General features: G+C 36.9%; 2 protein-coding genes across 5 annotated transcripts in view; one reads left to right on the top strand and one right to left on the bottom strand.

The window, feature by feature from the left end:
• Epha6 (EPH receptor A6) overlaps positions 1-24,708 on the top strand; it is an 822,128-nt gene that overhangs the window by 542,842 nt on the left and 254,578 nt on the right. The window lies entirely within an intron of this gene.
• On the bottom strand, positions 17,906-19,203 carry LOC102012609 (ras-related protein Rap-1A). The gene has a single exon (XM_005375497.1). It carries the CDS (start codon positions 19,094-19,096, stop codon positions 18,542-18,544), a length of 555 nt encoding a protein of 184 aa, XP_005375554.1. The 5' UTR covers positions 19,097-19,203; the 3' UTR covers positions 17,906-18,541.

Genomic DNA, 24,708 nt, shown 5'->3' with positions numbered 1-24,708 from the left:
GAGTGAAACAATACGCTGCTTACACATGGAGGTCTGGTTTATTTCACTTATGGGTATGGTCTCTAGTTGTGACCATTTACCTATGAAAGCCTCAAGTTTATCTTTCTTTATAGCTGAGTAATATTTCATTATATAAAAGTACCACAATTTTTTTACCCATTCCTCAGTGGATGGACATTTGGGCTGCTTCCACAATTTAGCAATGATGAATTGAGCTGCTATGAATATGGGTGCACGTATATTGCTGTGATATGATGTTTTCAGATCTTCTGGGAAAATACCCAGAAGGGCAGTAGCTGGGTTAGGACCTGGTATATCTAATATAGGAATAAATAATGATATTGTCTGGATACTGAAAAACCACATAGAAAGAGGAGCTAAACAGCAAGCACAACATTTTTTCTCTGTTTTATTTTGTCATATTAGTTGTATCCTGCTGCACAAAAATTACCCTAAAACTCACAACAGGAACATTTCTCATGGCCGAGTGTCAATAGCCCAGAAATCTAGTCCTGGTGCAGCAGCTCCAGGATTGTTCACAAGGTTGCACTCAGGTGTCAGGGGAGGCTACGGTCTCAACTGTAGTCTCAGCTGTAAACTCATTATATGGTAATCCCTGGGCCTGGTTTTCTTATACTCCTGATGGCACACAGGGTTGGTCTTGTGCGATGCTAGAGGTGGCCTTGTGACTATAGTTAATCTTACTGCCTGAACACGTCTGTCATGGTGTACCACATATTTCTGAACTTGAAGATTATCTGAAGTTTTAAGGTTAATATGAATATATCAAAGGTAGCAGACTTACATGCAGAATACAACTTACAGAATAAATATTAAATGAAAATTGCACAGTATTAAATCTCTCTCGTAAAAAAGTACAAAGTTTTCTGTGTGTGCTATAAGACTATTTTATAATGCCATGTACCCAGTAATACTGCCTGAGAGACCATGTAAATTCTACTTTGGCGAGCAGTAAGGTGTGAATTAAAGACATAAATCTGGTTGTAGGATTTGCTTATGTCACGCTGTAATTTGTCTAGCATGAGGTAATTAGTTGATTGGTCCCTCAGTGATACTTGTGCTCACAATCTAATTGTGCATGTATTTAACTGATGACTTGGTCTTTGTTTTCTGTCCAAGTTGCCTATTATTTTTTAACAAGCCATCCCAAAACTGAATGGCTCCAAATAATAATCATTTAATTTATTCATGATTCTGTGGCTCAACAGTTTGGGCTGGGCTCAGCAGGAACTGAGGACATTTTCTGCCAGTCCTGCCTGAGGTCACTCCTGTGAGGGCAGTCATCTGGTGACTCCACTCCTATTGATCTTCGAGAGCCTCATCCACATGACTCATCTGTACCTCAGACGGCCTCTCTTGGACCAGCACACTGCAGAGGGCAAAATCAAAGTGGTGCTCTAAGAAAATGAAAGCAAGTGTCCTAAAACTACTTGAGGCCTCAGCTCTGAACTCTCCCACATCATATTTCCAGCATATTGATGGGATCTAAGCCAGTCAAAAGCCAGCTCAGATTTTAGAAAATAGAGAAATAGATTATGACTTTTGATGAGAGAATAACAAAATTTTATTGTAAATGGGTATGCTTGACTACAGATGTGGGAGGGATGTATGTCTGTTTTTTGCAACTTGACAGATACTCAATAGTATTTTTTCAATGTATTATTGTTTTTTAATGCTAATAAGAGATTAGGAGTTTACTGGCAGTTTTGTCTCTAATCCCATTCTGCTTTGTATTCCTAATGAATGATATTGATTTTTTTTTAACTTAGCAACTACTGCGTAATTGGCCTTGGGTTAGGTATTATAAGGCTTGAAAAGTGAGTAACAAAGAAACTCCAGCTCAAGAAAACAAATCTGAAGAAAGTATTGCATATAAATTTGAAAGGAGAACTTTAAAAGAGGCAGAAATTTCAAATTAGAAAGAAGAATCATGACCTAATACAACATTCATATAAATTTCTATTCAAATTCAAAGAATCCAGAAATCACAGCACACTGGGAGAGCAGATTACTCTAAGGAGATTGCAAGTAGAATAAGAAGTGGCAGAATAAAGTGGTGATTGTGAAGAGGAATTTCAGACATTTTCAAGATATTTTACAGTTTGACGACACTATCACCTTGTTACATCTAATTGTCTTCAAAACAGACTTTTCTTTTTGCTTGGATAAACATAACCCTGACCCTTCTCCTGACTAATTAATAAAGGTTAGTGACTTTTTATTTTAGTGATATTTTAGTTTATAATGACATTAAACTTACCAGGAGAAAGGATATTAAATTTTAAAAGGAGAAAGATGTTTTGCTTTTACTGGGCAAAGGAAAAAAAATACCAATCTGTATGCATATGTACTTTTATGCACAGTATAAGTTCACCCATACATACATATGTGTATGAATGTGTGACTAGATCAGCATGGGCTGTGCTGAGGTTTGGACATCCCCAAGGATGCAAATGTTGAACTTTAAACCCCATTGTGAGGGTAGAAACTTAGTCCAGCTCTTATGTTCAGATATGGGCCTTTGAGAGGTGATTAGCAATAGACAAATTCACTGGGATGGAGTCCCCAGGACTGAACACTCTATGACTGGTGTGATGAGAGGGAGAGAGCTGAGCATGGTAACACATATCTATAATCCCATCTCTCTGAGAAGCTAAGTCAGCACAATCACAAGTTCAAGCTCAGCCTGAATAATTTAGCAACTTATCAAGATTCTGTCTCAAAATTATAAAATAGTTTTTTGAAAAGAGTCAGGGATGTAGCTTATTGGTGAAGCCCTTGGTTCAAACCACAGCAGCACCATAAATAAGTAAATAAGTAAATAAATAAATAAATAAATAAATACAGAAAGGCCAGAAGAGACACACAGACCCACATGCATGTTCTCTCTGTCTTGCCATGTGATGTCTGCACCCCTTGATACTATGCCAACAAAAAAGCTATCATCTGATAAGGGTATTCCTTGACCTTGGAAGTCCAGAGCCATGACCCAAATAAATCTCTTTCTTTACAACTCACCCAATCTGTGGTTTTGTGTTACTGAGAACAATAAAACAAAACAAAAACAAAAACAGACTTAAGACAGGCAGGCAAATAACAGCATCTTAGAATCAGTAGCTTAAACAACAGAAATTTATTCTAATAGTTCTGGAGGCTGCAATCTAGAATCATGGCTGGGTTCTGGGGTCACTCTCTACTGGGCTGTACAGGATCATCTTTTTACTGGGTCTTCACATGGAGTAGAGTGAGATCCTCCTCACATAAAACCAAGTTTTGTCAGTTAGAAATCCACCATTATGACCTCATTTAACCTTAATTATCTCCTAACGGGCTTCAGTATGGATTTTTTGGAGAGCAAAATTCAGTCTATAGCAGTGTGCTTGTAGTGTGTGTTGGAGGGGGTAGAGTGATCTGTTAACTGATAGGAGATTTATTTACTGTTGCCCAAGTGTATGCCTTAGTGTGTTTTAAACAAAGATTGGAAATAGGAAATTCATAGAAGGTTTCCTGCTATGTTTGTCAGAATGGGAAATCTCTAGACTTAGAGCTGAGTTTGGACCAAAAGCTAAAGCCCAGGATCTCATGGTCATCAGTTTTTCCAGAGACTGGTAGAGCTCAGGGGAAGAGAGAAAGAACAGTAAGATCTCTCTGAGTACAGAGATGGTACAGTTCAGTTACTGTTCAGCTCATATAATAATGTTATTGCTGTTAAGACTGATGATACAAAGTGAGCTCAAGGCCAGCCTGAACTGCATAGTGAGACCCTGTCTCAAAAAGACAAAAGAAAAAAACTATGTGATAACATGTTAAAATCAGGGAGAAAGCTAACCTCACACTGCTTTATGTACAGCTGATCCCTTAGAGCTCATGCTAAGAAGCATCTATAAAAGGTTACTTTTCATTTGGTGCTTCTAAAAAATAATACAACCTTTTCTTAAACCAAGTATTCACAATTTAAGCACAATCTTATTAATATCAGTGCACATTTTGTATTGACTGCTCCCTGATTATAGTGGAGGAAGATCTTTATTGTATCAAGAAACAATTTATGTCATCAAGAGGGAGGTTTTCTCCCCAAATTGTTTTTCCTCTTCATCACCAGTTAATCCATCCGTTAGAAATGCTACAATCTTCACTCACAGTAAGTGCTACTTCCTGACCTGAGTCTTGTCCCTCCCACTTAGCTTTCCTTTTCTATTCCATGGACTCTAGAGTTACGACCGGCCTGACCTACGAACAGCTTCAGTTATGGCTGGAATTCTAGCTTTAACTTATGACCAAAGTCTTGAGTTATGACCGGAATGCTGGCTGCTTGTGCTTACAGACGGCCTCAGATACAGGTTTAACACCCTTATAGAGTTCTGGAGGGAACATTTCAAGAGCCTTTCCTGTATGGATTTCATTGAGAAATCCTGGGCCAGTACTTCTCTAAGGACACCGAGATCTGCCTGTGCACAGAAGAGAGACTTTGAAGGCTGTGTGAGGAGCCTGAGCCTTCAACTGACAACCTGAGTTATATCCAACCCCCAGGAAGGCACTGAATCTGTAAGTCAGGGTCCACTGTCCGTCCTTCACACTCCTTACCCACTGAGTTCAGCCTAAATTATGAGAACAGGTGTTGACCAACTCACCTCTCCGAGCTTTGATTCTCTCACCTGAAATGAAAATAAAATGCCTTTGCTTCTTCCTTGTTGTTAGAGGCAATGAGATAGAGGAGATTCCGAATGACCATCCAACCTTTATCAGACGTCTCCAATAAAGGTGCTTACCATCTTACTCAATGGCCCATTCCCTTAAGAGCAGTCTCAGTAAATAAGGATCTTTGTGAATTAAAAACTTGGGCAGAGGAATAAGAGGTGGAAGGAGCGAGGAGGTATGGGAGATGTAGGGGATGAAAAAGGAACTAAGATGTGATATGCACTGGTCCCAGCTCCCCACCATAAATGTAATCACTGTGTACTGCAAACATGTACTAATAAAACAGACATTTCAGAAAGTAAAAGTAAAAATTCCACTTCCTTATAATACTGTATAATCTTATAACAGTGCCCAGTAGGATTGTTTTGTAAAATTACCTGGCCTGCATAATAAATCTAATCATTCTTCCACACTACCCCAGAACCCTTCAAATATTTGAAAAAAATGTGTGAGCCTCATAAATCTTTCCTCCCCAGCCTAAAGTTTAAATCTTTCAATCAATTCTGTCTAACATGTTTTCTGAATGCTTTACCATTCTGGTCACCTTTTTCTGCAGGTTTTCTCTAAATTTTTTTCAGAATTGAACCCCAAATTCCAAATGTTTTGAATAAATACAGAAAACAGAGGCCAAGCACCTTTCCTTGATTAGGGCAGTCTGAGTTTGTAGTTAGTTTTGGAGGCAGCTACTTCACTGTTGGCATGGGTACAGATTCCTGCCAGCTTACCCGCAGGAGCCTTTCTCAGATGACTTGTTACCAAGCCATACTTGCCCAACTGACTTCATCATGCTAAATGTAATATTTTCTTTTATTTATATGTCCACACTACAAATCATATATATGTTCTTAAGGTTTCTGTACCTACTTATTGTATATAATATATTTTATATCCCCTTTGTGTAATTACTCCCATTAAAATGTTACTGTGTTTGAACAGGGAAAATTTCTCAGCTTGTCCATGTCTTCTTCCACCTCAGTTGGACCAGCCAGCACAATTATTATCCTCTCCATTACCCGCCATGGTGCCTTACACGTTACCTGTGCCCTCACTGTGATAGCTTAGAGCTCCCAGAAAAGTAGATGTTCACTGTACATTCTAAATTTTCTTCTTCATCAGGATAATTGTGCTTGCTTTATTTTAATTCTGTGTTTTATAGATTTCTATTCACCACCATTATAGAATCTCTGATCACAATGTGGTACCCAACCCATGTGCATTGTTTTTAACTGCTACTCTGAAATTTAACATCCATAATTACAGGAAGTTCCTTTTACTGGGCCATTAAGCCAGTTAAAATGGAAGTGGTCAGTGTTTTTCCAAGTTGCAAACCCGTCTTACTTCATGAGTCTTTATTCAAAACCGTGTCCAAATAGCAGCTCTGCTGACTTTTTTTTTTTTTTTTTTGGTTTTGGTTTTGGTTTTCTTCCGGTACAGGGAACCGAACTCACGACCTTGAGCTTGCCAGGCAGGCGCTTTTGCCGCTGAGCTAAATCCCCAGCCCCTCTGCTGACTTTTTGAAAGATAGCCTCTCATGTGTGCTTTTCTGGGATGGAGAAGTGTGTTCTTTAAGGACTGCTTAATGCTGGAAGTGCACGGACCATCTGTGTGGTCTAGGAATTTCCTTGTTTAGACGGAAACCACTAAGACTTTGTTTCTGCTAGAATTTTTCCCCATGGTTTAAGTTTCTCTTAATAATAGACATGATTCAGTAAATGTTTACATGCTTGGTTTTACATTTATTTTATCCTTAAAACCTGAAAATTATAAGAATTACAGATGTCCATTTTACAGATATGGGAATTTAGCCTTGAGATTAATTTAGCCTGGAGAGCATAGGAAATCAGCTTATAAATAGTAAATTGAAATTCAACTTCAGGGGCTGGGGATTTAGCTCATAGGCAAAAGCACCTGCCTGGCATGCGCAAGGTCGTGAGTTCGGTTCCCGGTACCGGAGAAAAACCAAAAAAAAAAGAAATTCAACTCCGGAGTAGTCTAATTTTAGAATATGTACTTTTATTAAGCATAACTTTATTACAATAACTTTTTATATTTATAAATCTGTATTTCCTCCACAAGAATATCTTTTCTTGGCACTTGTACAATCATTTTTTATCTAAGGCATGTTTTATTATGTAGTCTCTATCTATGTTAGCTGGAGTTGACTGTGTTCCTTGCTTTCATTCCTGCCATCTGTCAGTCTGTCTGTTTGCACTCATTTCGCAACTCACTGAGGTGAAGACTATTGTCATTGCTGATCGCAGCCTCTGATTTGCAGAGAAAGAGAGAGGACTGTCTTTACCCCACTACCTAACTCTGAGTGCACTGAGACTGAAAACCAAGTGCCTTCCCAGGGCTGATGTTAATGTAGTTACCGACTATTGCCATGGAGAGGTACAAATTTCGGTCATTTGAAGCATGATTCCCGTGTTCTTATGTGGCATGTTAATCCATCAGCAAAATCCATCAGGTCTATCTTCAAACTATGTCCCAGAATCCAACCACTGTTTACCACTTTCCAACTACCATGCTGGCCAAATCCCCAACATCTTCGTGAACTCCTTCTTTATAGGGCTTCTCACATAGCGCCCCAAACTGGAAGGCCCCTTTGAATGTGAAATAGATTGGGTCACTCTTTCATGTCCTAACCCAAAGGAGAAGACTGGGTTGTGCTTAGCTCCCTCTTCTCTTTTGTCTCCCACAGCCAATCCTGGTAGCATGGGTGTCCTTGTTCCTCCTCCCCTGCCACACACACTCCTACTTCAAGACCTCACAAATATAATTTTTGATGAATTTGTACACTAAGCAGAGTATATGTCACGCTTAATTTCGGATTGTTGTTCTTTACTAATAACAGGAAACAGCATACACAAGTGACATGAAGCTTTCATTTATTCCACTAACATGAACGCTGTCAGATTTCTTTCTTCATGATATTCTGCACAGTGGAAGAAAAAGGAAACATAAAAACTAAATAATCAGGATATTTCTCTGCTCTGCTTGTAGCATGCTTACAAAGGAATGTTTTAAAAAGTTTCTGAGAATGTTACAGTTTATTAGCCTCAATTTCAAAGAATTACATGATATTTTCATACTATTTCTTTGGGTCTGTCATCCAATAATATTGGAGTTTTTAAAATTCGTTTGTCGTTTAACTCTTGACTGCTGTGTTATGGTGGCTTAAATCAAAAAATACTGGAAATTTTTACTTCTTTTGCAGTTTTCAATCATTCCATGCATAATTAATTTAATAAATAGGAACAGATGTTGTTTATGGAATTTGAGCAGATATTCTTGTAGATATCAAGAGGAAGAGTCGACCTTGTTGTGTTCTCTTTGTATACTACGTAGAGCCCTACCTAATTTTGGCAGGTTACTGTTATCCATGTCTAATTTGGGAGTGCAAAAAATATTGAATTTGGAGTTGCAGATACAATCCCAAAGTATAGATTTTGAATGGATTAAAACTCTAAGGATAGCCTTGAGACCATAATGTTTAGTGAAACAAATTAGATACAAGCTTAAATATTGAACGTTTTTCCTATACAAGAAATCCCAAGTATAAATAAAGTAAATCACAAAATAAAAGGTAATAGAAAACAAAGAGATAGATCCTTTTCCAAAGGGCAGGAGACCAAGAAATGGAGGACAAGGAAGTGGGGGTGTGGGGGAGGTGGAGAAAGGAATTAAGATGTGTTGTGCACATGTACTAACTCCTCACTTTGATGTCATCATTAGGTACTGTAAACATGGACTACAAAGTTAAAATTTTAAAAAAGAAAAAAAAATCTGAGGATCTGCTTCAGAAGCATGTTCCTAAAACAACAGTCAGGGTGCTAAGAATTTTCAAGGTTTGTATTCTATGCACTATTTCACAACTGCAGGGGCACGAGGATCAGTATATTAGATGATAGCAGAAATCCACTGCAACAAGGATAGTGGTGATAGACATTATGGAGAAGAGTATTCCTGTCTCCTACTGAAATTCTAAAATATATGGATTTTTCCTGAAAAATCTCTGAATTCACATTTTCTATTATTATCAGTGGGCCATGGAAATAAATTTATAGCTACTAGTATTCATTTTCATAGTTAGTTCAGTTATGTGCTTTGTTAAATGATGTAATTTATATAAAGCCTCTGAAATGCTGTTCAGTACCTAGTTGCCTGTTACTATTACTATTTACATATAATAGTAAACAACGAGTAAAATTATATCAAGGAATGACAGCTTTTCCTAGATTGTTTAATGGCTATGATCAAGTTCGAAGGATTATCTGTACTGTGTGGGCAGTATTTCAATGATTTCTAAGATGACATCCATATTAGGGATGATAGTTCTGGACTTGAGCACCCTCTTTGGGGATCACTTTCCTTATTAGTACATGATGTTTACATTTCCTGTGTGGAGTTTATACATGAACATAACCCATTGCAATCAGTTTTCCACCCCCTCACCCATTTCTGGATCACTCTCCTTTTTTGGTGCATGTTCACAGTACATAATGTTTGCAGTCCTTGTTTGAAAGTGTTGCATGTACATCATACATCTTAATTCCTTTTTCCATCCCTACCTTCCCTTTCCTCCCCCTTTCTCCATCTCTTGATCTCCTTTGCCTTTGGAAAGATCTATTTCCCTACTTCCTATTATGAATCTTTTATTTTGTTTTTTATGCTTTAGATTTCTCGTATAAGAGAAAACATGCACTATTTAAACTTGTGTGTCTGATTTATTTCACTTAACATTATAGTCACAAGTTACATCTATTTTCCTGCAAATGACTCTTGTACCTATTAAAAATGAGATGTATGTTTTGTTAGTTTTTTCTCTTTAAAATTAAAAAAAGAGGACTGGGGATTTAGCTCAGTGGCACAGCACCGGCCCTGCAAGTGCAAGGTCATGAGTTCGATTCCTGGTACCAGAGAAAAACCAAAAAAAAGAACAGGAAAATTAAAAAAAGAAAAAAGGAATATATGCAAAAATGTAAAGCAGATATTTATAATAATACAATCAGAGACTGACAAATCTGCTAATGTTATAGAATTTTTATATACTTTCTTTAATAATTGCAAGATTTCATTGGAAAAAATCAATAAGGCTAGTGGATATGAATAAGCACAAATTCAATTCACTGAATATGCAGAGAATAGTATGCTCAAATGATCAGAATTGTATTCTCCTCCAAGAAACAAAAAATATGCATGAAACTTGATATATTTGGGCCATAAGGCAATTCTCTACAAATTTTTCAAACTCAGATTTTTATAGACTACATTTTTAAATAAAATACAAATGAGCTAAAAAATATAAAATAACTAAAAATTAGAGAATTTAAAAAACTTTAAAGAATAAGGATGCCCTGTGCTTCCTCCCTTCCTACAGCAAGGGAGAAATGGAGCCATGTGAGTCACAGAGACCTAGGACAGGGCACAGAGAATAGAACAGAGCATACTGGCACCTGTGACCCCAGCTTCCCAACCAGGGGGAATCCCCCCACTGCAGGAGACATGAATGGGAGAGCGCCTGTCATCCCTGTCAGCATGGACACTCTCAACCCTCACCACAAGAGAGTGCCACAGACTTCACAAGCTTGGGGCCCAGCTAGGAGCACTAGCTGAAATCTCTGCTATAGCTTTGCTTCAAGAAAACAACCTGCATTACCTCCCCTCAAGGCCCAAAGCCCAGCTGCTGCAGCATGGTGCTGAGTTGGAGGTAGAGCCATGTTACCAGCCCACCACTGCTCTCATGTTGCCACTCACCTAGCATGTATACCCCATAGCCCCATGGCCACACTGTCAGGGAAATGTGTAGCTCTCACTGCTGAAGGGGTATCCCACTCCCCTGACTGTGTGCACCACATGTGCCTGAGCTGTGGGAGCACCTTCTTCCCAATGCAGTCAAAGATGGAAGTGTTCCCAGAACCCACTGCCATGCATCCCATGTCCACAATCATCGATTACAGCTGAAGAAGCTACAGAGATATGACTACAGTATCTAACTGGAATCAAACCACCAAACAGACACACTGAGATACATGTTCCAAAGAGAGCCGTCTCCCACAGCAACTACCTTATAAATGTGGTAGAGAAAACGGATTCACCAGATGCACAAATCTCAGTGCAGAGTCATAAGACTGTGAAGAAACAGGGTAACAACGATGCCTCCGGAGGAACACAATAAATCCCTAACAACTGACTTAAAAGTAAAGGGTATTGGGGAAGTGCCTGGTGAAGAATCCAAAAGAATGATTTTAAGAAAACTCAGTGAAATTCAAGAGACATGGAAAGACAAGTCAATAAAATTAGAAAAGAATTCATGATATGAATGAGAAAGTCAGTCAACAGATAGAAATCATAAAATATTAATAAAAATCTTAAAAATGAATAACTCAACAAGTCAAATAAAAATTAATTTAAAGGCATCAACAACAGACTAGATCAAGGTGAAGAAAGAATATGGAAATTTGAGACAGTTCTTCTGAAAACACTCTCAGAACAGAAAAAAAACAAGGGAAAAAAGAACCAAAGAATAAAGGATTCAGGCAGGTTCTGAGACTAATGAAACTTCATGATATGAATAATTTCGTGGAGTTTGGGGGTCCTAGAAGGCAATGAGAAGGGGAGAGGCATGGAAAAGAAATTCAATAAAACAATAGCTGAAAATTTCCTGTTTTCACAAACATAGAAATATCCAGGGCCAGGAGGACTATGAGACCCTAAATAGAACTGACAATGAGATCCTCACCAGGACAGTCTAATCAAATTGTCAAAGGCCCAAAAACAAAGAATTCTGAAAATAGCAAGAGGAAACCTCTAAGTCGCATTTAAGGGAAGCCCCAAGAGATTAAAATCTGATTTCTCAGCAGAGACCTTACAGACCAGGAAGGAGTACAATGACATATTCTAAATTGTAGGAGAAAAGAAAAGAAAAAACCTCCCGGAGAAAAATATTGTAACCAGTAAAGATACCCTTCCAAAATAGAGGAGAAATAGATTTTCCAAGAAAAGCACAAACTGAGTGCTATGGTTTGTGTCTGGATGTCCCCACAAAGCCTCATGCAGTCATGGGTCAGGATTCCAGAGTTTATGATTGATCCATGGTCCAGTGTTGGAATTATGGGTGTAAGTGTTACACCCGCCCTGGGACAGGTAGTTTGCATACAATGTAAGGGAGGGAAAGCAGCTGCTTGCCACTGCGCCCCCCTTTTGCTCTTGCTGATTTTGCTATCTTCTGCCACCATGAACTGTTGCCCTCTGCCATGTGCTACTCTGCCTTGGAGCCAGCCCAGTATGGATTAAAACCTCTACAAACTGCAAGCTAAATAAACCTTTTCTTCCTTAATTTTGAGCATCAGGCATTTTGCTTCAACAATGAGAAAAAAGTAGCCAAGACACCAAGGAAATTCATCATCATCAGACTGGCCTTACAAATAATGCATAAGGAAATCCTACTTCAAGAACTCAAAGATAAGTACCATTGTGAAAACATGTGGAAGTACAAAAGGGCTGATACATAAAAGAGAGACAGAAAAGAAACCTTATCAATACAACAAACCACAAATATAACCAAGAAATAAGCAAAAGTACAATATTCAAAGCAAACAAGAAATTTAACAAAAGTTTAGGAATTTTTACTTGAAAGTAAATAAACTAAATCAATCAATTGAAAGATACAGATTGGTTTAATAGATCTACTGATAAACTCCCAATAAGAACGAAGATCTACTATAAACTCCCAATAAGAAACTTGTTTTATAATAAAGATTCCTACAGAGTGACAATGAAACAGTAGAAAAAGATATTACAGGCAGAAAAACCCAAAGTGTATAGGAATAGCTATAATCATATCAGATAGGCATTGTGATGCATGCCTGCAGGCTCAGCACCTGGAAGGCTGAGGCCAGAGGATAGCAAGTTTGAGGCCAGCCTGGGCAACTTGGGTACTTATCAAGACCTTGTCTCAGAATAAAAAAAATTTTAAAAATGGAATGAAAATGTAGCTCAGTGCAGAGATCCTGGGTTCAGTTTTCAGTAACACACACACACACACACACACACACACACACACACACACACAGACAAAACTGTGAAAAAAAGAAAAGAAATAAAGGTAATTTTACAATGACTAAAGAATCAATTCAACAAGAACGTATACACAACAATTGTAAATATGTGTGCACCTAGTATCAGAACACTCAACTTTACAAAATGTTACTGGACCTAAAGGAAAGATATTGGTTTAGTCCAGTGCAGTTCTTGAAATTCTGGAGGGAGGACAGTGAAGGTTGAAGAAATAAAGACAAGAGTCAAGATGCAGAAAGCTGAGATCTGGCGGAGCCCCCTCTTCCCATGGGAGAAAAGACTGCCCAGCACCCGCAGTACATTTATTTGTACAATCAGCTTAAGAATAAATCCAAAAGAAAGTTTGTAAATTATACAAATACATATACTGAACAACATGTAATTCTCAGACTATTCAGGAAAATAGAAATTGAAAAGGAGAGAATTTTACTAAACTCATTCTACAAAACCAACATTTAGTTGATATCAAAATCAGACCAAAACACACAAACAAGGATAAAATGAGAACTAATATCTATGGTAGCTATACATGCAAAATTTCTTGACAAAATAGCAAACTTAATCCAACAGTACATGAAAAAGATTACTCAGCAAGATCAAATGGAATTTATCCCAAGGCTTCACCATAGTTCAATATACAAATCAATTACTGTAATATATTATATCAATAATAATAATATTAACATCTCAATGAGTACAGAAAAACATTCAATAAAATTGGAATCTTTTCATAATAAAAACTCTCAACAAATTAGTTATAGAAAGTGTTATGGTTGATACATTGTGTCAACTTGGGGAATCTAGAGGTTTGGCTAAGTGACTCAGCAGGAAGCCAGGGTACTTACTTTGTATACATCCTGAGCCTGTGGAAGAGGAGGGCATGGAGAGTATGTGAGAGCTACACGCCCCTCAGGTGGGGGTAGCCTGTTTTTCAATGTAGGGGAGGGAAAGAGGCTGCTTGCCGCCATTCCTCCCTTTTACTCTGGCTGTTTGCTGTTCGGCTGCCATTCCCCCCTTTGCTCTCGTTGCTTTGCTACCTTCTGCCTCGGAGCCAGCCAAGTATGGACTAAAACCTCCACAAACTGTAAGCTAAATAAATCTTTCCTTCCTTCATTTTGGGCGTTGGGTATTTTGTCTCAGCAACAAGAGAAAAGTAACCAAGACAGAATTATCTTACATCAACAAGATAAAGGTTTTGGATTCCCAGTACCAAAAAAAAAAAGCCAAACAAACAAACAAAAAAAGATAAAGGTTTTCAATGACAAATCCAATGTGAATATTGTACTGAATGGGAAAAACTTGAAACATTTTCTCTACAATTTAGAACTAGACAAAGATGACCTTCTCATCACTTTTTTTTCAGTATAGTACTAGAAGATTTATCCAGAGTAATTAAGGATAAGAAAAAGTTAAAGGCATACAAGTATGAAAGGAGAAATTTTATTTTCAAATGCTATAATTCTAGATATAGAAAAGCCTAAACTCTACCAAAAAACTATAGCTGATAAGTCTGCACAGTTGTAGGACACAACCTACAAAAGTCATATTTATAAAGAATAACAACCTTACTAAAAAATAAATGAAAGAAATTGTAGTCAAAATAGCTACCAAAAAAAGTGAAAAACGCCTGTAATAAAAATTATAGCTAAGTATGGGGGTGCACTCCTGTAACCCCAGCACTGGGGATGCAGAAGCAGGAGGACTGCTGCAAGTTCCAGGCCAACCTGACCTATGTAGTGAGTTCAAGGCCAGCCTGAAATATATAGGGAAACACGGTTTCAAAAGAAAAAGAAGAAAGAAGAGAGACAGACAGACAGAGAGACAGAAAGACAGACAGAGACAGAGAGATAGAGAGAAAAAGAGACAGAAAGAGCTGGGAATTGCTATGATTTGTGTCTGCATGTCCCCTCAAATCCTCATGCAGTCATGGGGTGGGCTTTTAGAGTGTTGACTGATTGGGTGTGAGTGCTACACCTGCCCTGGGGCAGACAGTTCGCATATGTAAGGGAGAGGAAGAGGCTGCTTGCTGCCATTCCTCCATTTTGCTCTGGTTGCTTTTGCTGTATTCCACTGCCATGAATGCTTATTCTCTGCCATGTGCCACTCTGCCTTGGAACCAGCCAAGTATGGACTGAAACCTCGACAAACTGTAAGCAAAATAAACCTTTCCTTCCTTAATTTTGGGCATCAGGTGTTTTGTCTCAGCAATGAGAGAAAAGTAACCAAGACAGGAATGTAGCTCAGCATTCTGTGGGTTCACTCCTCAGTACTTCCAAAAAATTACGAAACATTGATGAAAGAAAGATTAATAAATAATAATAAATGAATAGAACTCTCAATGAATTAGAAGAATGAATATTGTTAAAATATCCATACTACCTAACTATTCAATCCCCATCAAAATGCCAGTGATGTTGCTCACAGAACTAAAACAAGTTCTAAGATTCATACGGAGACAAAATCTTGAACAAAAAGAACAAAGCTGTATACAGTGAGAAAAAAGAGTCTTCAAAACATGATGCTGGAAAAACTGGATATCCATAGGCAGAAGATTGAAACTTGATCTCTATATCTCGTCCTATGCAAAAATCAACTCAAAGGCCAGGAATATAGCTCAGCAGCATGGCACCTGCCTGGCAAGTACAAGGTCCTGATTTCCATTCCCACTACAAAAAAAAAAAAAAAAATCAACTCAAAATGGATGAAAGACCCGAATGCAGAACCTGAAACTATGAAACTAAAGAAGAAAATAAAGACACTTAAAAACATTTGTATAGGCAATGATTTTTATTTAGATCACAGAAATACAGGCAAGAATGGCAAAAATAAACAAATGAGATTGTATCAAACTACGAAGCTTTTGTACAGCAAGGGAAATAATCAGCAAAGTAAACAACAGAATGGGAGAAAGTATCTGTGAATGTTCATTTGACAAAGGATAGAAGATACAAGATACAAGAAACTTTAAAAAAAAACTCAAAAAATCCAATTTGAAAGTGTGCAAATGATTTGAATTGACATTTCCCAAAAAGCTATGCATACAGTGACATCAGATATTAGGAATGGAAATCAAACTCAGAATGAGCTACCATCTCACTGAAGTTACAATGGCTGTCATCAAAAGATAAAACAAATAATGAAGATGGATGAGGATATAGAGAGAAAGGAAATCTTATACTCTATTGGAAGGGATAAAATTAGTAGAACCACCATGAAGAACAGTGTTTAAGTTTCTCAGAAAACTAATAAGAGATCTACTATATAATCCAGGAATCCCACTTCTGGGTGTATAGTGAAAGGAAATGAAATTGGCATATCAAAGAAATATTAACAATCCCATGTTTATGGCTGCATTACTTGTAATAGCCAAGATATGGAATCCATGAAGATCCCCATCAACAGTTGAATGGATAAATAAAATGTGATGTATATATATGGTAGAACATTATTCAGTCATAAAAGCAAATGAAATATAGCAAAATGGATAGAAATGGAAAACATTATGTTCAATAAAAGGAGTTAAACACAGAAAGACAAATAACACATATTCTGTCTCATACGTGGAAGCTAAAACTGTTGATCTGATTTGTAGCACCAGTTACTGGAGACTGGGAAGGCCAGGGGATATGAACATAGATGGAGACTGGATAATGGTTAGCGAACACAATTACATAGAGAGAATAAATTTTATTGTTTCACAGCACAATAGAGCGACTGTAGTTCATAATATTATACATTGCATAAAGAACTTGCAGAGAAAATTTTGATACCTCCAAAGAGGAAAATATGGTAAGGAATTAGAAATAATTACTCTGTTTTTTTGTGGGTTTTTTTGTTTTGTTTTGTTTTTTTTCCAGTATCGGGAATCAAAGTCACGACCTTGCACTTGCCAGGCAGGCGCTGTGCCACTGTGCTAAATCCCCAGCCCCTAGAAATAATTCCTCTGATTTGACTGATATATGCTATACACATTTATTGCAATATCACACATACCCTTTAAATGCAATTAGTAATGTTAATCAAAAATTTCTTAAATAATCATGCATTATTTTCAGTACACTTAAAGTTTTTAAGTAACTCAGGCATCATTGAAATATAATATAGAAAATTTGTAGAAATAAATAATATAGAAAAGGCTGTATCTTAAAACTGAGGGAATACAACTAATATAAGACCTCAGAGGTAAATATAAATCCTTAAAATATTTAAAGACTATGAAATAATGAAAATTAATGCGCTCACTACTCAAATTAACAATTTAGAAAAAAGAGAAATAAAAGAATCAAAAAACATAAAAATAAAGAGTGAAGATCCAAAACAGTAAAACAGAAAATATAACCACAAAACACGTAATTTTCTAAAATCACCAATAAAAATGTATAAATATGAAAAATTAGATCAAGAAAAATATACAGTAAAAGTAACATTACAGCAGAAAAAGAAAACCAAGGTATGAAATATCTAGGAAAAACAGAAGGGAAAGATTGATTTTGGCTCACGATTTCAGAAGTTTTAGTCCATGGTCAGTGGACTCCACTGTTTCTGGGTCTGAGACAGACACATCATGGTAACAGGGCTTGCAAAGCAAAGTTTCCCTCTTCATGGTAGCTAGAAAAGGGGAGAGAGAGGGAGAGAGAGAGAGAGAAAGAATGTATGTGTCCTGGGACAAAATAAAACCTCCAGAGCCAAGCCCCCAAGAAGCATCTTTTCACGTAGGGCCCCCTTCCTGTTTCTACGCCTCCCAGTAGTGCTATCAGATGGAGACCCAGCAATCAACAGATGAGCTTTGGGAGGGCATTTAAGACCCAAACATGGTACTTAAGGTCACTGCCTTAATTTCCAGGTGTCTGAATTATTTTACTATTATTTCCATGGTATTATTAGCCTAACACAAATTATTAAAATGTAAGATTAATATTTTCCTAACACATCAAAGAAAATTTACAATAAAAAATAGAAATGAGAAAAGAAATCACCCATTGGTCCGATAACTGAAATATAACCTCATTTCTCTTTTTTTTTTTTTTTTTTTTGAAAATGTACTAAAATTTAATCATTCATAAAAGCTGTAATTTAATCTGACAGTAAAACACAAGAAGCAATATTAAGAGTTGGTTTAGTATATTATATATTTTAGCTTTGAAAGCCATAGAAATCAGTTATCCCAGTTTTTTCCTATAAAAGACCCATTTTTCCAAAGCATTATGCACAATTTTAATTAGAATATAATGACAGATGATATTTCATAATTTTTAAATATAAAATGAAATCGACTCAAAAAAGTTATCTGCTGCAATGAGTTGAGGAAAAATTTCATAATTGGTATCATTACAGATATAAAGTATAATGGTTCAACTTTTTAGTGCTTGACAAGGAGGAATCATGATAAAAAGATCAATATGAAATCATTTGATTATAGTAGCAATATCTAACATTTGAAATGCATCCATGCTCTTTTGTATAATCATATTAGAGTCAAGTATATTTATTTTCACATCTGTTATAATTGCTATTGCAAAGGAGAAACACTATTGTCTTATTTTCCAAGAGATATACACAGAGCAAATTTTTTCTCCAGGGAACTTGTGCAAACCAATATAATATCTAAATTCTTCACATAATATATAAAACAGGAGAAGCCTCTTCGGATTTATTTTTTGAAGTCTGGAATGCTGGCACTTTCCATTTAGGCAACAGTTCTTCATTCCTATAATCTGGCTCAGAGCTGCTGCTGACTTCAGGTCTAAAGCAGCAGACATGATTTCTTTTTAGGCTTCTTCTTTTCCACTGGTGTTTTTCTATTTATTTGTCTGACCAGGTCATAAAATATCTCATTAACGTTGATCTTTGACTTTGCAGAAGATTCTAAAAAGGCACAGTTACACCACTGTCTTGCTAAATTCTGGCCCTGTTCTTTGCCAACTACTCGCTCATCTTCCAGGTCACATTTATTGCCAACCAAAATCATTGGAACATCTTCTGTGTCCTTAACCCGTAAAATCTGTTCCCTTAAATCCTGTAAATCATTAAATGTGGACTGAGCTGTAATAGAATATACTAGTGCAAATCCTTGGCCATTCTTCATATACAAATCCCTCATAGCTGTAAATTGTTCCGTCCCTGCTGTATCCAGGATTTCCAGCATACACTGTTGGCAATCTACTTCAACTTGCTTTCTGTAGGAATCTTCTATCGTTGGGTCGTATTTTTCAACAAAAATTCCTTGAACAAACTGAACTGTCAGAGCAGACTTTCCCACGCCTCCTGAACCAAGGACCACTAGCTTGTACTCACGCATGATGTGGTCTGTTTAAATACTGACAATCCCCCGGCTCCGGCGCCTCCTCCACCTCCCCCTCCTCCTCCTCCCTCCTCTCGGCCGTGGCTCCAGCTCGGGCTCCGGCTCTGCGCCTAACCTCATTTCTCTATATGTCTTCTTAATCTATTTCCTAGGCATCAAGTTTATATTTAATTTCCATAAAGTTGTAGTAACACTGGATATTTTGCTGTATGTACTGTAGTTAAGATATTGTTATGTTCATTTACTGATGAAACATGCAGTTTCCATGTTATTATCCAGAATCTAACTTATTTTAACAAATCTCTTTTTTAAAAGCTTTTATATCAGTCTCTTTGTTCTATTATTTTTAAAAACTTACTTTTACCGTTGTATACCATATGTGTCATTATAAAGTAAAATTTTGCAGTACAAGTTTAAAATTTCAATCAACTATAGTAAGTGAATAGTAAACACTAATAATATTCTTATTGAAACAAACCCAAAAGTGAGATTAAAATGTTTGTTCAATGGTATATCCAACCTACAAAATCTTAAGATATATATTTTTGTTGTTTTAGCATAATTGAATTTGTGTTGTTTTTTATAATTAATAGAATCTCTAGTTTAATTGTACATTGCTTCCTAGAAGTATATGTAATGAGATATATTATAATCTAAGTTTCAATGAAGAAGCATTTCTATGAATAAAATGGTGAACCATAAATTTTTAAAGCATTATAGATGTCCCTGAGAGACAAACAGAATGAAATTGTAACTAAAATGATAGAAGTTTAGAAGTTTAATGAAAATAGAGCTTTAACATGAAAACAAACTTTCACACTTTTATTCTATTAGAACATATGCCTATTACCTCTGGAGAATAAATAAAATCACATTAAAATGTCTACAATTTTGAGTCATGGCTTAATTTAGAGGTGTTAGTGATTATCTATGAATATTTTCTTTAGCTTAAGATAAAAATGATTCAATAATACAATTTTATTTATAGACCTTTAGTATATTAAAGCTATACAAAGTCTTTTTGCTACTAAAGACTCATATAATACCATTTTTAATATTAATTCAGAATGCTCCTTGACTTTTTAAAATCGAAATGATCATCCATGTAATTTTAGAAAAATTCCATTTCCCATTTCTTTTCTTTTTAATAAAAATTTTATTAGAGAAAAATAGAACCACAGTGTACAAAAGGAAAGAATATAAAAGTTCAACTAATATGGGACAACAACTGAAAAAAGTCACAATTATTCAATGTAATGTGCAATTACTCTTCAACTTCTTAAACAGCTTCCCTTAACTTATTTAATAGTCCTGCTAGTTTTTCAGTTGAAATAGTATCAAGTTGTCACATATCAAAATCTCAAGGCAAGAGGCCCTTACAAAAATGGTAGTAAAGGCTTATTTACCAAGATAAGGAAGGTGACCTCAGCAATCTCTTATTAGGACCAACTCCACCTAAAAATTTCTTAAGGAGAACTATTGACCCTTGTATAATAATCTACACAGCAGAGTCCATTAGGGATGAATTAGAACAGTGATATAGATGGTCCAGTATGGAGAGAGGGCAAACGAGCTGCATTTGTTCATCAGATAAGCCCCTGTAAGGCAACCAGGGAGAAGCTGAGAAAATATAGGTAATGACTGTTCAAAAATAGTTAGGAAAGAGTCCTAAATACTACAGATATAGTTAGACATCAGTGTGCAAGGTGATGCAATTAGAAAGAGGCAACTTAAATACATGTGTGTGTATGTGTATATACAGATATATCTAAGACATAGTGATAGATGATACATAGATTGATGATAGATAGATGATAGATAGATAGATAAAGGTATAGATGGCTATATCTCTATACATAGTCACAGGCCTCTGAGAACTCAAGTTAGCAGTCAACAGGGAACTAATAGTCCCAGGTCTCCTCACCTGAAGATCGGGATCTAGGCATCCTCCCTAGTGTCTCCAAATAGACAAGGATATATGATGCTGCAAAAATCACTAAATAAGTTTTAATTTTTTTTTCTGGTACCAGGAATCGAACTCACAACCTTGCACTTGCCAGCCAGGCGCTGTGCCACTGAGCTAAATCCCCAGCCCCAAGTTTTAATTTTTAAAAATGAAACCAAAAATGTCTGCTTCTCCCATGTGATCAACTCCCTTCAAGGTGAAATGAACAAAGAAGCAAAACAAGAACCCAGCAAGGATACAAAGAAGCATTTGCTCACAGGATCAATTTGAGGACCAATGCTTGTTTTACTTTCTATGTATGAATAAGCTCAGAACATTCTCCTGAACAGTAAATGCCCTGTGGCTATGAGAACACGCAACTCCAAACAATTTTAAAAGAAATACAGAATTTGAAATTCCCAGAAAGGGGATATGTGGAAAAAATGAAGAAAGACATTTATATCTAGGGTTTGGAGAAATTAGAACAAAACTGATAATAAAGGCTCATTTATTACCAAAAATAAATTTGGATGCTTCCAAAAGATAATTTTAGTAGAGAAAACTGGAATGCTAAATCCTAGGAAGAAGGATCAATCTACTATTGATCTAAGTTAAAGACAGAACTGTTCAAAACTCTTTTAAAAATCTGAGAACTAATTGATGAATTTTTGCTCCTGTAATAATTTTTAAAAAGTGGATTTTGGTCTCTCTTGCAATTATCATATTGCATTCATTTTGATACAAACAGCTGGATTTTTCTCTCTTGCAGTGTACAATGTTCTGATACAGATACAGGATGTATATATATGTGGCCAGCAATTTTTCTATTTTAGCTGCTACAGCTGGCAGCCTACTACCTTCTCTTAGTCATGATGGTCTAAACACAGCTCTCCATATCCTGACTGAATTACAAAATATCTGATTTGTGCTAGTGCAGGAATTCTCATATACTGGGATAAATGATGGTCTCTTGTGGTTTCTTTCTCAAGTAAACCCTGAAAATGCTTAGTGTGTCCTTTGGCATGGCTAAATAGTTGTGACAGCAGTCTAAGGAGAACATCTGTGCAATTCAACATTCAGCCGTGTCAGTTACCCATGACTGACACTGGGAGGTCAAAAACAGGCAAATCTCTGCTTCAAAAATGTCACAGGGTAGTGGGAGGAATAAATGAACAGAAACTTAGAATTAATGAAAAATGCTGTTGATAGCAGGATACAAGAGGGAGCCCTAGAGAATGCTGACAAATTGTGCTTACAGGGATATTATTCAGGAGAGAAAAGAAACTAATGGGAGAATTCACTGTGTGGGCTCCATTCCAAGTGCAATTCATGTATTTCCACAAAGTAGTAGCTTTTAAAAATCTGGATGTTTATTACTTTATAGTTTTTAAAGTCAAAAGTCCAAACTTATTCTTGATGAACTAACGCCAACATGGTGGCAGTTCTGATGTCTTCAGAGATTCTGAGGGAAGACTGTGTCATTCTGTTTTTCGGCTTCTAAAGTTAACCAGTGTTAAGCATCTTTGTGGCTCTTTCACAGCCTTCAAGGCCACATACAATACGGTATCTTCAAATCTCTCTCTGGCTCTCCTACCTCTGTTTCCATCACCCCATCTCTTCTGTCTTCCCGCCTCCCTCCTGTAAGGACTCCTGTGACCACATCCACCCCTCTGGCTCGTCTGGCAGACTTTCACTCTTGGCGTCATTAAGGTGATCCATAGGTAAGGCCCCTTCTGCCAAGTGAGGGAGCATCCTCACGGGTTTGTGGATTAGGATGTGGATGTCATGAGGGGAGGCATTATTTAATCAGCCACTGCTACTAAATGAACTAAGGAAGGAAGAGGAAAAGTTGATCTCAGTAGATACTGTGGACCGAACTGTGATCCACCCCTCACACACTGACAAAAACATCCTGTGTTGAAACCCTAACCACGATGTGCCTGTATTTAGAGATGGGTATTTTTGGAGGTAGTTAAGGATAAAGGAGGTCATGCGAGTGAGGTCCTAATCCAAAACAATTGGTGTTCTTCGAAGAAAAAGACTTTCTCCCCTGCCCCGCTCCATCTCTCTCCCCTTCTCCCTGCTTCTCTGCCTCTCTCTCACAAACACACATATGTGCCCAAAAAGACCATATAAGGTACAATGAGGAAGTAGCTGCTTACAAGCCAGGAAGACAGCCCTGCTAGTATGGAATCTGCCAGCACATTAGCCTGGGAATTCCTGCCCCTCAGAAGGTAAGAAAATAAATTTCTGTGTTTAAGGTGCCCACTCCATGGTATTTGGTTCTGGGAGCCTGAGCAGACTAGTACAGGAGATGATAATGAAATATTTCCTAGCAGATTTTAAGGTGTTAATACAAGTACAGACTTCAAGGGACAAATCTAAGCTGTAATGTAGATTTGGAATTTAACAGCTTAAGCCAGTAGTTGGTAGTGACGAAAAACATTAACCTGAGATAGTAAGTGTACTAAAAAGAGAATATAGCTGGGAACAGAGACATACATATCTGGTAACACTACTATCCAAATCTCAAAATGCTTAGCAGATGATTGAATTAGTTCTAAGTGTTACTTGTACTGTATGTACAGCCAAAGGGCAGGTGGAACTGGTGGTAATAATCACAGGAACTAGCACTGTAGATACAGCTCTGTGAGTTTAGAGACAGCTTTACCTCCTATAACTGAAAAATAGTTGTTTTATAGACAAAGGAAACCAAGACTCAAAAACAGTGAGTCATTTTCCTAGGTCACAGAGATGTTTGCATTAGATTTGATTTCTAACACAATTCTTCTGAATGAAAAAACCAATTCTGAGAGAGTATCAAGCAGAGCTGGCTTTGAAATGCAAACATTCTTTTGTCTAAAGAACAGAACTTTTGGTACACCTTCAGGCAAGATAGCAGCTTGGCAGAAGAGATCATCTGTTAAAGGTGGGAACACTGGGTAAAAAAAGGTGTTGTAGAGGAGGAGGTATCAGGCAGGTTGACAAGTTGAAACATTATTAATAAGAGTATTCAATAAGAAAGTAATATACTGGACACTATTTCAGAAGTAGAAAAAAATCAATCTCCTTGAAACAGTGCTATATTTGGCAGTATGTGTTACCAGGAAAAAATCAAAACCTGCCCAAAAAGAAAAAAGAGACCTTCTAATGTTTGAAATAAACTGTGCGGGAAACATGATAGTGTGGTTAATTCAGTCACTAAAGAAAATGTTAACCTCATCTTTGAGTCCTCAAAAACCCTGCGTCGTAATCTAGACTTTCTGGACCCAGCAATGACAGACACTGACAGAGGCATATTTAACATATCTTCCATGCTGTCAGTGTAATTTTAAAAGACTTTACATGGAATTTTTCTAAGAGCCAAATACACAGAATATTGATATTTATGCATTAATCTGTACCTTTCAAGAAGTACATAGGTAGTAGGTATTTCACCCACCCACAATGATGCAGGAGCAAAAAAAGGTAAATCGACTTCCTCTAAAGCCATAAAACAAATTAGTGGTAAAGCCAGAAATAGAGACCTTAACAGACCCAGACCAAGACCCTGTCTTGCCTTTGTGTTGCCCACTCCTAATATTGACCAGCCTTGTTAAGCAGGGACAATCTTGTGTCGACCTTTCAGTAAAGATAAATTACAAGCATTAAAATATCAGTTCAG

The sequence above is a fragment of the Chinchilla lanigera genome, unplaced genomic scaffold, assembly GCF_000276665.1.
Source record: "Chinchilla lanigera isolate Chin_1 unplaced genomic scaffold, ChiLan1.0 scaffold00006, whole genome shotgun sequence".
Taxonomy (NCBI): domain Eukaryota; kingdom Metazoa; phylum Chordata; class Mammalia; order Rodentia; family Chinchillidae; genus Chinchilla; species Chinchilla lanigera.
Note: the sequence above shows the minus strand (reverse complement) of the source record. Positions and strands in the feature narration are given on the sequence as shown.

Bases quoted from the DNA above. Each gene is read 5' to 3' on its own strand.
- LOC102012609 (XM_005375497.1), bottom strand. From the start codon at position 19,096: ATGCGTGAGTACAAGCTAGTGGTCCTTGGTTCAGGAGGCGTGGGAAAG.